Below are 15554 nucleotides of genomic sequence, written 5' to 3' on the forward strand. Positions count from 1 at the left end.
GAGATGTAGAATGGACTGTGTCATTTGGGCAAGCAGAGGTTGTATTTATAGTGATTAAGTGGCAGAGGCAGGGTTGAATTTTAGGGAGTGCTTTTTTTAGACGTAAGTTTATATATAGAAGAGTCTTCAAAAAAGAATTTTAAAAACTTGCAAGGATACTGTTGCTGATTAGCTTGAGAAGCTCTGTATTTTAAGATAATATGAAAATGATCTTTCAGCTGAGAGTGGGGCTCACATGGTGAGTGGCAGAGTTTGCATCAAGTTTCAGTTTGGAATGGCTGGATACAATTTAACTGCACTAAGATTCAAAAATTCACCAGTCCCAAAGACAGTTCTTTGATCTGTGTGTACTGTGTGTGTGGGGAGAAGCCCATCTGCCAAAGGGCTTGGGGTCTCCAGGATGCACCTCTGCCCTCCTGTCTGCTGGGTCACTGTGTGTGTGGGAGTTGGGGATGCAAAATGCCTGTGGCTTGCTGAAAGCACATTTACTTGAGATAAACAGTGGCCACTCACACTTACAGGGGACAACTGCAAGATTTTTCAAGTCAAATCCTGCAGTGCTTAAAGGCCAGTGGTGGAAAATTATATCTCTAGTTTACCCCTCTCTTGGACACAGATTTTTCTCTGTAGCATGGACTGTTTTCCTTGTTTTGCTGGCTGGCATGTATCACATGGAGCTTGCTTTCCTTCACTGAGTTTTTGCCCCTTCAAGCACTGGGAGGTACTAGAGGAAAGGTTGAAGTAATCATCACGTGGAGTGCACTTTGATCCACTTAAGATTTTGAAAATGTCTGCTCTAACTCAGGGAACGAGCCATACGTAGGTACCAGGTGGAATAAAAGGGAGTAAGAGTTAGCTGGGACTGACTGTGGATGAAAGGTCTGGTATGGAGTTAACGATGATAAATCATTAAGGAAAAAAAAAATCTATTAAGCATAGTGTGACTATCAAGAGCTCCCACCAGCTGCAGGACTGTGACCAGCGGAGCACAGGGCATGTCCATCGCAGCATCAACAAAACCAGGTTTGTTTAGGGCATACTCAGTGATGTCAACTACCAGCTCTGTACTCAAAATGTACTCTTTTTCAGGGTAATTTGGTTGTCTGGCTGCATGTCTAGTTATAAGTGGATTAAGTGTTTGCAGTTCTTTTGTGCCACATCACGATTCATAATGTCCCTTTGAAACTGCTGACTTCGAATGTTTTGTACCTGATTTAAGAAACCTCTCACTCTTGCCTGTTTCTCAGCTGAAAACAAGTCTCCACCTCGGCCGGGCGGCTTGAATCACTCAGACTCTTTAAACCGAGGTGATCGCATCGATGCAGTGACACCAACGTTAGGGAGCAGCAACAACCAGCTGAACGCCTCTTTCCTCCAAGTGTACGTTCCGGACTACTCAGTGAAAGCACTCACAGACATTCAGTTTGTCAAGGTAGGAAGAAAGCTGGAAAGGCCTCTCTGGAAAGCTGTGCTTGGCTGGTAGAATGGGGAGCCTGGGGAAGGGAGGTCCCACTAGATTGCTCTGCGAGTAAATAGGATTAGGAAGGCAGCTGTTTAAAAATCACTTAAAATTACTTTTTCTCAGTATCTGCTGTCTATCAATTTGTCTTCACTGTTCCTCTCATCTAGACCTGTGAGCAGATTGGTCACGTAAGTTTCTGGTTTTCAGGTCCCTCGAGGAAAGATTATAGAAAATAACCTCTCTCTGCTTTTAGTCTTGAAAGGTGTATCCTTATGAAGCCTTCGGAGCCACCTGAAATGGAGATCCTTCATTATCAGTGCCCTTTTCTAAAGGAGACATTTTCTGCTGCTTGCAGTTTTTATTCACTTTTGATTTTGGTTTCAGTTTGGGGTTCTTGATCTTACTTTCCAACTTGTCATCCTTCTTCCGCTTGGAGAAGTCTTGGACATTTCTCTTTATCTTAACTTCACATGTTAGGCTCATGTCTCATACTACCAGTGAGTTGCTGCATGAATACAGCTCTGCCCCCAGCATGGTGCATCCCACGCTGAAATGTGTGCGAGTCCTGTGGGATGAGAAATGTTGCTGAGCTGAGGAACAGCAAATGCTGGCAACAGTTCTAGCCCAGCTGGGACTCCAGGGAAGCTGACGTCCCATGGCCAGCAGTTGACCTTGATGCTTTTCTTAAATAAAGTGCATGTTCACAGTTTCTTTGTATGTAACTCCAGTGATTTGTGAACTCAACTTCTGTCAAAGTTAATTCAATATTAAGAGTGTGAAATAGAGCAGAAATACTAGAATGCTAAATCAATTATTCCGCAGGCAAATTTTAAAAGGAGAGTACAGTCTTGGATTCCAAACTTGACAAATGCAAGTGTTGTGGCTGGTGGTTCAAGCCTTCAAGGTTTAGATCAGTAAATATTTACCACTGGGCAAGTGATTCTGACTGCAGGTTTCAAGGGCTGATCTGCTGTACAGAGCAGCTGCTCTTCTTTTGCTGGTTTATGTGGCGTCCAACTCTCACTGCGTTCATACCGAGGCTGATGAATGCTAAACTCTGGTGTCTCTGCAATCAGACTCACACACCTCTTTTTGCGTCACTCTGCTTCACACATAGGACAGAGTACTCAAAATTAGTGTTTTCACTGTGCCACATGGGCATTTATCCAATTAATACCTTGTAAGCCAGGGCCGTGACCTGCTCCTGCATGTTTGGATTTCGCTTTTGGATTTGTGACCTGGTGTGTCTGACTCTCTCCATTTCCAGTCCCTCTCTTGTGTTGCCACTGAAACTTTTCTAAAGTTTCTAAAGTTTCAAACTTTTTGAAAGTTTCTAAAGTTTTCCAAGAGCCTTGTTTCACCTCTTCCACCTTCCTGCCTGCTGTGAGATAGCCCACTGCTGTGATAGCCCACTGCTGTGATAGCCCACTGCTGTGGTCGCACACGGGGCTGCCAGCGCATGTGCATCCCGCTGCCTGTCCTGGCTGAAGTGGCCAACCTGGAGGAGTTTACGGGGCTGAACCTTGTGGTTCCAGGAGGAGTTCTCCCCTCTACCACCTTATGCAGCAATATGGGGCTGTAGGTTTCCTTTCCTCCAGGGCATCGTGGGCAGTAACGCTCTGTGTTCTAGGCCAGCTCCTGTCATGACTGTTCTGCTGAGTGCAGCCACCCCTTGCAGAGGCCAGTTGCTGATTTGGTCTCATCTCTGTGGAAATCCCAATCTTTTCTAGAATCTAATGCCCTTATGTGTCAGAATAAGGCTGTAACTCCTGCTTCTGTAGCTGGCCTGGACAAGAGCAGTAGTGCTTGTACCCTCTGGCTCTGTGGGGACACCTAGAGCCTCACCAGGAGGTCACTGATGCTGGGAAAAAGACTTCACTGAACTCCGATTCTGCCCTAAAAATTTGCATGGTTAGAAGGAAATGGAGATCTGATTTAAAAATCTCAGCAAAGGAATAAATCCCTGCCTTTGAACAGCATGGTGGTAGCAGAGCTCTGTACTTCCACCCTGTCTGTGGAAATGTCACCATGCTGTGGGGTTGGGTTGGGATGCTCTAGGCTTGCAAAGCACAGGGATGTTTTATAGAAACAGGTAAACAGGGGTTGAAGTGTGATCATCTGGGAAGGGAGGGCACTTTAATTTCACAGTGTGTCCGATGGGAAACACAAGTGTGACTGTCTCTTTGTGTTCCTCCCTCCTGTGCTTGGAGCAGATCTCAAGACAGCAGTACCAAAATGCCCTGATGGCATCCCGGATGGACAAAACACCTCAGTCCTCGGACAGTGAAAACACTAAAATCGAACTGACTCTTACGGAGCTGCATGACGGTTTGCCGGACGAGACAGCAAACCTGCTGAACGAGCAGAACTGTGTGACTCACAACAAGCCCAACCACAGTATGCACAGCGAAGGGGCCATCTAGGAGCTGACTCCCCACGACCCACCCGTCCCATCTCCTCAGCAGGACCAGCCCTCGCTCCTTCCTGCCTCCTCCCCGAGTGTGAACACCGTTAGTATGTGCTTGCAACACTGTGCTGCATCCAGTGTTCTGAGACCAAAGACTTTTGCATCCGTTCTGGGAGCAGAAGAGGAAGAAACAGGAAGAAAGGAGCAAAGAGCAAGACAGAGAGACTAAAGCCCCAAGCATACTTTGGGAATGGTGAGCCACCCTTGAGAACGGTGAAAATACTTCTTGCAAAGTAGAATCATGTTTATTTTTTACCTGTATTTTTGATCCTTGTTGGGTTTTCCCTCCTCAAACACATATGGAGAAGTTTCAAAGCTCCTCCAGTTATTTTTTCAAGAGAGATCATGTTTTTAAAAAGTATTTTACAGAGTTTTAAATTGTTTCTGTCCCTCCCACACCTCAAATGGGCTCTGTTGTGGTTTTGTGAATTGGCTTTGGTGTCCCTAGGCCTCTTTTCACCCCTCATTGGTCCTTTTTGTTGCCCTGTTGAAGAAGTTCATAACTGGTACTTGTATGTTATTTGTGTCGTAAGAATGAGCAAGCTTCAAGGAACTTGTGGTTTCAGGCACCTGGAGGGCCAAGGGATGAGTATTATTATTACATTCTTCCAGTTAAGTTTCAGGGAAGGAGTGGTTACTTTGGTAGTTAATGATCTCTCCAATTTCAGAAGGTTTCTTTGTAAAACAGGCAAAACATTGTTACACTTACAATTTTGTAACTTCCAAAAACTTTGTGTATATTGAAGATGATACTGGGGGGGAAGGAGTTAATTAGCAAAACTGCAGTCTTGTGAAATGAAAGCTGGGCCTAATTTTCCATAGTGAAGTAACTGGGTGATTTTTCATTGATGTTCCTGACGATTGCGTGGTGAAGTAGTGCGTGCACCCCAAAATGACAAGCTTTTAAGCTCTTGTGTGCCGTAGCGGTCTGTGCACCATTACCATGACCAGAGCCGATGTGCAGTCTTTGCTAAATGACAGAGAATATCAGTCCCTGTCCCCCATTCAGTCTCTAGTATTAACACAAAAAATGCTGCTACAATTACGCCCAAAGTACATCCTCCAGGTGACAGTAAACCTCTGCCAGTGCAAGGATGGGCTCTGCTGTGAGTTGGGACCATCCTGTCCTCCCCAAGAACTGACAAAGCTTTCCGGAAGCGAGCGTATTGCACTTCAGGGATTCGGAGAGGTTTGTTTCCACACTGTTCCCAGCCATATTCCTTCCTTTGAGTGGATTCAGTGCGTTTCCTTCTCTCTTGTCCCTTTTAACAGCCATTTGAGGTATGACCATGGTAGCAGAGCAGAGATTCTTCCACCCAGCTGCTGCTAGTTTGGGGCACCCTGTGTAGGGCAGGAGAAAACAGTTCCTGCACCCCAAAAACCTGAATGCAGACTGGGTGCCAGCAAGAGGCCGCATGGCGGTTGTGCATCACGTGTTCCCTGCTCCCACACGTGGAGTCTAAGTCCTCAAACGAAAAAGGTCTCCCCTTCCTGATCCTCTCCCCTTTCAGTGCTGTCTCAGACAAAATGTGAATGTTTCCCTCGGTATCTGGAGAGACTAATAAATCAGGCATTGAAGTTTCTCTGTTTTGAAACCCTTTCATGGCCTCTGGCTATGTAGCATTTCCCTTCCTTTCTGTACATCCAGATAACCTCATCTGACCCTCAGAGAAGCCCCAGCCCCAAATGCAGCTGCCAGCCCTCTCTGTGCCCGCACGCCTCTCCCATCTCTCCAGCTCACCGCTGGGAAGGCCCTTGCCGCAAGTTCCCGTGGTCTGTCTTGGCAAAAGTGGCTGGAAAGGTGCGATATTTTGCTGCAGGGTCTCCTGGCAGGAAGGTGGAGTGCACGGCGTCAGAGCTGATGGGCTCCGCCTGTGTCTCCCAGAGAGCAGCCCTCGTTTCTGCTGTCCTCCCTCATGAGAGGGTGCACTTCTGCCTTGGAGCCACCCGTGAGGATGAAGTCCCCACCAGGGGGCAGAGAAATTGCACGATATCTAACTTGTGCACCCAGCGAGGAGCAAACAGCACACCCAAACCATTAATTTCACATTTAGCTTTTTATTAACTTTTTTTGAGTTCCATCTTAAAGTGTTTCCTTACTCTCCATCCCTGCTCTGACGTGCACGAGCCCACCACCACCAAGCGCTCAGCATCAGCACAGGCTGAGCTAGGCCCTGCTTGTTCCCAGAGAGCTGCCGGTATTGCACCTTTCTTACAAAGCAAAATGTTGAGATGTTACAGCGTTTGTCCTCAGCGAGGAACTCACCTCGCCAGTTTTCCTCTAGCGTTGCTGAATGTAAAGGTTTGTTGGAAGTGTTTGACACAGTGGTGAACTTGAGATGCAGTATCCGTTTTGTCAAACTTGCCAAAGGAGGGAAGGCTCAAGTCAAGGCAGCCTCTCTGGGACGAGGTTGCTCTCTGGATCTGACCTCTGCTTCTTATGGCATTTATGGGTTTGTTTGAGTGTCTGTTTCCCTTTAAAAAAAAAAAAGAAAAAGAAAAAAAAAAGCCAATTTTTCCAACCAAAGCCATGTGATCCCAAAGCAAATACCTCCTGCTTCTGCCCATGCTGCACTGTTCCAAAATTTGCAGGCGATTTTTTGCATGACTATTTTCCATCATGTGTACAGATCCAATAATGGAAAGTGAAATAATTTCCATAAAAATAGTTGATTATAGATGTGTTTCATATGGAAAATATGTACCTGACCCAGAGGGGTTAGGAGCTGCTACTAGTAATTAGCTTGAAGAGCAAAGCATGGTCCTCTCCCTGGAGGGGAAAAAAATCCAGTCTCCCTGTTCTCAGGGTATTTACAGTTTTACTGTTTAACAAGCACGAGGGGTTCCCAGCCCTCCTGGTGGGACCCGTCCCCAGCGGAGGAGCCCGGTGCCCAGCTCAGGGTCACTCTGAGCCTCCGGACGGCGTTCGCAGCACCGGGGCTCCGCTCTCCTGACTGCAGCGGAGTTGCCGTGGCGCCGGAGCCCATGCCCTGGCGGGGGTGTCCTGCCGAGCAGGTCTGCTCCCCTCGCCTCGCCGGCTGCCCACCTGCGTTCAGGTGGGCTCAGAGGCCGCACCGCAGTGCTGTAAGGACACGTGGCAGGGCTGCCGGTTGTCACCGCAGCTCAGGGCACCAGCTGGTGGCTTTGGGAATCATTGGACTTGACCTCAGACCTCGGCAAGGCTTTGACTCGTAGAAAGGATACTGCATTTCCCTATGTCAGCTCCTACTGCCGCCTTTGTGCCCCTCGTCCGTCTGCCCCGGGCGCAGGCAGAGGGGCGGACGATGGCCTGTTGGCCAGGGGAGGCTTGGAGTGCATCTAGCCATGGTTTCTATTGTCAATACAATTTTGCACAAGAGTTCTTTGAAGTGAGGTTTTCAACACTAATATCTTAAATGCACAACTGTGAATTATAACTTTTACACTCCTGTTGGTTGAATTTCCTTTAAATGAAATGACCCTGAATCTGTTGTAACTATGATTTTTTTTTTTTTTAATTCTGTATATTGCCAAATCTTTGTAAAGAGTGAAGGAATGTTGTTGCTTTCCAATGAGAATCTTTCTCCAAACGAGACTGACTCTGGTGACGTGGAGATCGTACAAAGCATGCTAGTTCTGAACGGAGAGGGGCTCAGGGTGAGCTTAGCAAACCGACCTCGGCCTCTCTGTACACCCCAAGCTCACCCCTCCAGAGTTTACAAAGCGCTTGTTGTTTTATTCCCAGCTTGTCCGCTCCCTGGAACCCCTGTGCAGCTGAAGCCGCTGCCCGGAGGAGCTCAGGACGGGGTGTCCCGCGGAGGGACCAGGGGTGTCGCAGCGTGTCCGGGCTGGCCAGGGAGGGGGCCTGGAGGCTGCCGTGGCAGGACCAGGCGCTGCCCCCATCCAGTTGCACCAGCAGAGCAAGCTCCATGGGGCAGGTCCTTCCACCGCCTTCCACTCCTGCTCCCAGCCTCTGGTCCTGTGCAGATCGCTCTTGTGCTCTTTTTGCCCTCACTCACACACGCTCCTGCTGCGGACTGAACAGGGATGGGGTGATGCCAAGACCTGTGTGAGACAGCTGGGGCTGGATCTGGAGCTCAAGGTTGGCAGGTATTGGGCCCTGTTGGAAGAGGGGTCAGCCACTCATTCACGTTGTGCTTGCTGTTCTGTTCCTCCTCTCTTCTCCTGGACTTACTCCCCTTTTCCTCACTGCAGCGGGGTCTTTTGTTTGTTTGGTTTGTTTTTTTCTTCTTTTCTTTAAGTGCCTTTTTGTGCAGGTGGAGCTGGTAAGAGTAGGAGTCTCAGGGTACGGCCCTTTGCACTCACCTCAGACCTGGAGACGACTCAGGGGGAGCAGGATGCCCATGGACATCACCCATTGCTGCTTCTCAGCTTTCAGGGCCCAGCTCAGATAAGGATGAGGTTTTTGGCACTGGTAGTGTCAGGCTCAAACCAAAGAGGTAGCTGTGGCGAGGGGCTGCCTGGGCAGCGGTGGTGCTTCCTGTGATCTCTGCAGAGCTCAGCCGAGGGCGTGGGGGCATGGATGGCAAAGAGCAGCGCTGACTCCTCGCGAGAGTCCTGTGTAAGTATCCTGCGCGATGGAGTGAGCTCTCCAGGACCCCTTGGAACACGCATCTTCCTAGTGCTGAAATACACTATCTATAGAAATTCCCACATGAAAGATGTACCATATTTTATATGATAACTAATACACACCTCTGTGGTTTTACAAGTAGTACCTGTGTACCAGTTGGATTATCAGTAGAAAACTGGGGCTGGGGGGGCGGGAAGGATGCTGCAGAGAGCGCTTCTTGTGACACTAACTCGAGGTAACTGGAGGCTTCATCCCCCAAGGTGTCTGAGCAGCGTTGAGGGGTTCCTGCATTCCCACTGTGCGCTGCCATGTGCAAAGCTGGCATGAGCAGAAAACCAGCATGTGCTGAAAGGCTTGGAAGCACCTGGTCCTTGGATACTGAGAGGTGGTTTGGCCCAACAGTGAAATGACAAGCTTACCTAATGTGACCAAAAGCCAGGCATCTTTTCATGGCATGGAGGAGATAACAGCTTTCATCCTGATGACCAGCAGAGGACAAGCTCTACACTACACGCTGGGCTGGAAAGCTGCCCTCATCCCTGCTCTGTTGTTTTACTTGGTCCGTCGGTGCAGGTCTCTTGTTGGTGCTGTCTCTGGTGACAGTGGCCTCACTCCCATGTGTTGGCAGCACAGGTGACTCAGAGGCATCCACGGCTTCCCGTAGAGTCCCTGGCCAGTCCTGCTTGGTGTCTTGCTCCTGCCTGGAGCCTGGCTTCATGCTGGGTTGTGTTCCTCTGCGGTTACTTTCATGGCTGTGTCCAGGCAAGGGGACACTGCTGCTGCGGTATGGTTGAGCTTCTCGGTCTGGTTGTGCATATTTGCTGTTCTGCTAGAAGCTGGACACAGAACCTGCGGAAGCCAGAGCATTCCCTAGAAGAGAAAGCCTGGGATGCCAGGTTATCCCAGCGCCCTTCCCTGAGCTGCAGGGATGGGATGGGGGTGTTGGAAAGCACGGTACAGGTGGTAGAGAAAGGTGTTTCACAGTTCGGTAGCGCTGAACTCAGTCAAAGTGACATCTTGTTGTTCTCATTATCCTGAGGGCAGGCTCTGTCATGGTTCTGCACCTTGGAAATACGGTACTCAAAGCTGCTGGTCTTCTGTCTCCAGCTGAAAACCACCTTTCAGCTCTCTGCTGAGCTTTCTCCTTTGGACCCTGTTTACTTCTGAGCAGGACCAGTTGCTGGGATCCTGCAGAGGATGGTGCCCTGGCCCCTCCAGCGCAGATTTCTGCCTAACAAATTGCTTGGTATTGAATCCTTCCCCCAGCAGGAGAGGTTTGGCTGCTGGTCGCAGAGGCTGCCTGTCCTAGAGCCTGGCTTGAGGTTTGTTGACTGTCGTGAGCCAAACAAGCACCTGAAATGTGCAAAGGCTGCAAGTGGCACTGATGTTGTAGAGGTGAATTTGATGTCTCTGTTGTTGTCTTCTCTGGAAGCAGTACAGCAGTTAGCTGATCGCAGGAATTGTTGGGGACAAAGGCCTTGTCCCAGCATTTAGTGCTTAATGGAGCAGTCTGGCATCCCATTTCACCTGTTTGGAGACCACAGAGCTTTATAAAAGGAGGGGTTTTGTTTGGTTGGTTGGTTGTTTTTTTTCATATCTTCTGTTGTATCATATCACTGTTGTATCAAATCCTTCCAAATTCAAGTGAGAAACCTGTAGGTGTCAGACGAATAGCCTGCATCTTAGGCCTTTAGTTGGAAGTGCCAATATTGAATTCTTGCCTTCTGGGTTTGCCCAAAGATGAATGTGGGCGGGTAGAGGAAACTGCTGGTGAGCTCCTCTGGTCACAGAAGTGACAGACTGGCCATGCCTAGGTCAGCTCTGGCGTCACTCCTGCTTTAAAGTCTCAGGTCCCAGCAGGCTGGGCTGGGCTGGGCTCACTTGACCGGTGGGATTTTACCCATGGTACGTGTTCTGTCCTTCTGCGTCACGCTGGCTAAGGGTAGGAGATGCTGCTGAAGGGACTCTGCCTTCCTCGCAGACCGTGTGAAATTTGGGTATTGGAAACCCAGCAGGAGCCCAGCACCAGTGCTCCGGTCCCATTTGTTCATGTTCTCCCAAGCACAAGGGTGACACAAGGGTGGCTTCCGAGCGGTTCAAGGTCGGGCCCTGCTGAGGGAGAGAGAGCTCGTGGCGTCTGCGTTCTCCAGCCTGCACGGCTGCAGCGCCAACCTCCTTACCTGAATTCAGGGGGCAGGCGCCTGGATGCCAAACACGTTGTATCTAAAAACCCCGATGCTGAAGCATTGCTGGGGGCCACAAGCGGCTGGTGCTCGACAGCCGGAGGTCTCACACCAAACCTTTCTCCCGTGGCCGGGTCCCTCCGGGCTGCTGCTGGCCCGGCCGCGGTCCCCCCGCTCAGAACCGTGGCGTTTGTGTGGCGATCCAAACCCCCTCAGCCACTCCAGCCGGCTCTTCCCTTTGTCTTATTTGCCATCGTGCGTGGTCTTTGCAAATTGTATCATATTGTACATGACTTCAGGTTTCCAGAGTTGTAGTATTCTGACTACAGTATTTCCATGTGTGTACATAAACCTAAATAAGCACAACTGAAATCCTGAATGAAGTGTATACGTTTCATATACTGATTGTCATATGAATGAATTTTATAATTATTCCAATTTTGTTGTAGATTTCCAATCTTTCCTATTTATTTTGTACCAGATTTATTTGTATATTTTGTGATTTTGTTTAAAAGCATTTTGTTTATTTCTATTCTTTTTAGATAAATGATGATTTTTTTTTTTTTCTGTTGAACATTCCAGTTTATGCATTTTTCCCTCCTCCATGCTCCCTCCTCATTTCCAAGGGACAGATTTTGGCATGTGGGTGGTGGGGCTGATGTCAGTGATCCTGGACCCAGAGCTCTGCAGATCACAAATTGCTATTGGCGCAGCTGCGGTCTTTAATCTCCACTTCAGCTGTTGAGAGGCTAGATCCTGTTCCCCCTAGAGCCAGGTTTTGCTGTTAGTTTTAGTAGGTCTGGGTCCATAAGTCCTTGTGGCAGGGAGGGCCGCGCTGGTGGTTATGCTGACCAGGAGCTGGGAAGCTGGTGGTGACAGCAAGTATCTGACTTTCTGAAGTTCCCTCAAGGGTGAGGTCCTTTTTTCTCCACTAATAAAACCCCCTTATTTACAACCTGCTCTCCATATATGTTTGTTTGTCCAGAAGCGTAGGTGCTGTCTGTCCATGGTGCGTGTTCCTGCCCAGCGGTGCGTGACTCTGGGGATTGCCAGTGAGGGATGCGGCTGGTGGTGATGGTGGCTCTGTTGGATGCTGGTGGTGGAGTGAGTCTGTCCGTCCCCTGCGTTAGGTGCCACTGCCTGTTCCCACTGTCAGGACTTTGGCAGCAGAGGTGTGTGGAGCCTGCAGTGATGGCAAGGTATTTCTGAGCAGAAGAGCGAGCCTGTGCATATTTCTCCTGCCCAGCATCACTTCCAGCTCCGTGGTGGAGGAATGACCCACCTTTTCCTGAGTGCCAGAAAACAGCCCTTCCATACAGCTGTCTCACCCTTCTGTCCTCCTTCAACTCCTGTCCTCTTCACAGGTGTTTCTCAGCTGCTCTCCCTGCACTGGGTGGGGCAGTGTCTGCTCAAACCTTGTGGGGGGTTTTGCTGCACCCAGTGCAGCCTCTGTCCCTGTTTCTCCATTGCAGGATGGCCCCATCTCCCTGGACCTCGCTCCCCAGCATTGTGGCAGGGCCAGGAGGGGAGTGACAGGTCCTGCTAGGCTCTGCCTACTGCTTTCCCACCACCAAGTGAGGGTCAAATACTTTCCATTGCTCCGGCTTTGAAGAGTCTTCTCCCCAGCGCAGTCACAAACAGCCCAGGGCTGGGAGTGAGCTATTTGTGGCAACCGGTTAGGAAGGAGGAATGCACAGAGCTCCCCAGACCTCCCTTTCTGCAGCCGCACCCCCCCCCCCCGCCCCCAGCTGCTGAGCTAAAGCTTAAAAAAAGTTTTTATACTTGGAGCAATGAGGGTTAAACATAGCAAAGGCCGGCATGGCCTTCAGTGAAAGGGCACAGGAATGGCTCCCCAAACCTCTCCTGCAGCTGACATCACTGTGGGCAAGTGTTAGCTGGTATCCAGACCCCAAAATCAAGGGGTCAGGGACCCAGTGCTGGGTTTGGGGCTTTTAGCAATCCCTGATGTTTTGGCTGGTAATTGTTGACCACTGTCTGCAGCCATTTAATGTTGCTTTTCTGTTTGACACTTCGGGCCCGGTATGTCCTTTGGTGGTAGCTCTGAGGGTGAGGCTGCTTCAGGGCTGGTTTAGTTGGCACCAAGGGTGTCAGCACTGTGCTGTCCTCAGGGCTGTCCCCATCCCTGTCCTGGCTGGGTGCAGGCTACAAGCAGCTTCTAGCTGGTGCCATGGCTGTGGCAACACTGTCCTTCCCTGGGTGTGTTTTTCTCTGTTTTAACAGGTTTGCAGCTCCTGGTCAGCGCGGGCCATGCTGTGCCACCCTGGGCATGCGGTCACACATGGTGGGGAGCAGCCCTTGGTAATGCCAATGGGAAACAGCCCTGGAAAGGTGCAATATTGGAGGAAGAGTCCAGGGGTGGTGGGGTGGTGTTGCCCTTTCAGCCATGGAAAAGTACCTTCTCTTTCTGAATCCAGGCCAAAATGTTTCTCTGTTGCCCAGAGTCTCCCAGCTGATGCCAATGAGGATAACAAAAGCCTCATTTCCACCCCACCACTTAATGCCCACCCCCTCCCTGGCGGCCAGACAAGCCCTTAAAGCCAGATCCTCAGCAATGCATCATGCAACCAAATCCCAGAGCTGCTTTCTCAGCCACCCATCCTGCTGGGACCCCCACAGAACAGTCCTGGCTCTCCCTGCCACCTCCAGCACAGCTCTCGTCATCTCAGCGATGCGCCACAAAGCACCAGGTGTTTCTTAGAAACATCATTTATTGACTTGAACAACTGCCACTGTAGCAGCAGAGTTTCCTGCTCAGATGGTGGTGGTGTGGTTCTTTTTTGTTGTTGTTTGTTTGGGTTTTTTTTATTTTCTCCTAAGGTACTTTAAAATGGAAAAAAAAAAAAAAAAGATTAAATGAGTTTATGGTACTGAAACAATTATCAAATTCATTACACGAGGGCCCTCCTTGTAATCCCTTCGCACGCGGACGGCACAGGCTGGAGTAAGGGACGCGGCACCCATGACACGGAGGAGACCTGCAGGGTGCTGCTGCCTGGCTGCGCCAGCCCCACGCCTTCCCCAGGCTGCCTTCAGACACAAGGACCGCTTGCCAGTCCTCACGGGGCACCCTCGGCCACCCCGGTCCTCACACGGCAGCCTGTGGCTGTCACCTGCCTTGGCCGGGGACGCAGCCTTGCCCACCGCAACCTGCGCTTGCTCCGTGCCCGGCCAAGGTCAAGGCCACTGCTGGCGAGATGGGAGTTTCCTGGCTCCCAGCACGGAGCGGTTTCTTGGTTCAGGGCGGACAGGCGTGGCCCGCAGCACGCTGGAATAACAGGCCCCTTCCCTCCAGATGGTGGCTGAGTTTGTCTTTGGGACACTTCACTTAAAGCTGAGCAGACAGAAAGGTCAGTAATAGGCAGTAGGAAAACAAACCAACTAATGTAATGCTAAAGCAGTAGCTTCAAGCTCCTGGGTTAATATTTACTGCTGAAACTACAGGATTTGAGAACACAGTGTGCGGCTCGGCTGTTCGAGAAATGCACTGGAAATCATGCATCACATGCGGATGATGAAAGAGAGCTCTGAAACATGGGGAGAGGATAACAGGCATCTACAAGCTGAAATGTGTACAGCTGCAGCTACGCCAGTGAGAGCTGGAATCCCACCACCATCCATGACAGCCAGAGGAATCAAACCACTTACAGAGAGAAACTCGCGCCAAGCAGAGGGTAAACTGAGCGCTGGAAGCCACAGCAACAACCTGGCTAACACTGGGAGGGGGCAGTTTGTAACCCAGAAGCAGAGGGTTAAGGACAGCAACCTGATGGGCAGAAAGATTTAGATCATTTTGTCTCCTGCAGGGCCCAGAGCATCCCTTCCTTCTCCACAGTGAATGTAAAAAATGGCAAAAACCGTTCACAGGACATTGTTCAAATGAAAACCAAATGAAACACATCATGGGAAAGGGAGAAACATGCAGCATCCCTAAATGTAATGGGAGCGGCATGACAGCACAGGCGGGCAGTGCAATCTGAATGCACCACCCATGCAGAATCCATCAGCCTTTTGAACCGTCTGCACAACTGAAAACAAGGGTCTCCTCCTAATTAGTGTTAATTTGTTCAAAGTTTCCGGACACTTTCAAAATGTGCCTTTTCAAGAATCACACCCCCCAACCCATCACCCCAAGGGCCCCAAAAAAGGAATCCGCTCCTGATCACTGCTAGAGTCATGGTTTGTCTTCAGAGATGCTTTGCTTTTTCCTTCTTATTCCTCTTCTTCTTCTTCCTCTTCTTCTTCCTCTTCTTCTTCCTCATCATCATCTTCATCATGGCAATGTGTGATTTCCTGAGGTGCCTGGGGGAAGAGGTTGGGCGGTTTGATCTCACTGATGGAGCGGGTCAGTTGATGCCGCTTGTAGTCAGAATCTTTAAAATCCACTGAGGTGCGATTGCGTGTGGCCATCGGTGACTCCTTCTCGTTGATGTCGACGTGTGTGTGCTCTACCGTGGACTCGTGTGGCATCTGCATGTGGAAGAGAGAGAGGAGATGGCATAGTGTATCTCCCCGAGACAGACAGAGCGCAAACCCCAGAACTGTTAGGCCACAGTGCACCAAATGCCACCCACTCCTTCAAGATGCCTGGTGCTTGTGGAAGCGTTAACGCACACAAGCGCAGGCACCTTTGGGCCCCTGCCTGCCTCCCCCAGGTCTGCAACTCACCAGGACGTGGGCGGCTCTGAAGAGGTAGCTGAAGGGGTAATAGAGGAGATTGATGAAGGAGGCTGCATAGAGATCAGCGTAGCGCATCACCTGGCTGGCAAACAGGGTCTGCCGAGAGCCGCTGCGGAAGAGGCTCCCCATCATCCCATAGCACATGTCCATGTCGTGGGTCACTTTCTAGAA

At 50.1% G+C, this 15554-nt stretch overlaps 2 protein-coding genes across 6 annotated transcripts in view; one reads left to right on the forward strand and one right to left on the reverse strand.

The window, feature by feature from the left end:
- CNNM2 (cyclin and CBS domain divalent metal cation transport mediator 2) overlaps positions 1 to 4755 on the forward strand; it is a 119446-nt gene extending 114691 nt beyond the window's left edge. For both annotated transcript variants that reach the window (XM_065843640.2, XM_065843642.2), the window contains 2 exons: positions 1248 to 1432; positions 3676 to 4755. In XM_065843640.2, coding sequence (XP_065699712.1) covers positions 1248 to 1432; positions 3676 to 3885 — 395 coding nt within the window. In that variant the 3' untranslated portion in view covers positions 3886 to 4755. The remainder of the gene's footprint in view (positions 1 to 1247; positions 1433 to 3675) is intronic.
- An 8641-nt stretch (positions 4756 to 13396) lies between these two features.
- Positions 13397 to 15554, reverse strand: part of NT5C2 (5'-nucleotidase, cytosolic II) — a 62146-nt gene continuing 59988 nt past the window's right edge. For all 4 annotated transcript variants that reach the window (XM_065843104.2, XM_071812113.1, XM_065843105.2 and 1 more), the window contains 2 exons: positions 15372 to 15548; positions 13397 to 15173 (listed from right to left, as the gene is read on the reverse strand). In XM_065843104.2, the coding sequence (XP_065699176.1) occupies positions 14916 to 15173; positions 15372 to 15548 (435 nt within the window). In that variant the 3' untranslated portion in view covers positions 13397 to 14915. The remainder of the gene's footprint in view (positions 15174 to 15371; positions 15549 to 15554) is intronic.

Source organism: Patagioenas fasciata, chromosome 8, assembly GCF_037038585.1.
Source record: "Patagioenas fasciata isolate bPatFas1 chromosome 8, bPatFas1.hap1, whole genome shotgun sequence".
Lineage (NCBI taxonomy): Eukaryota > Metazoa > Chordata > Aves > Columbiformes > Columbidae > Patagioenas > Patagioenas fasciata.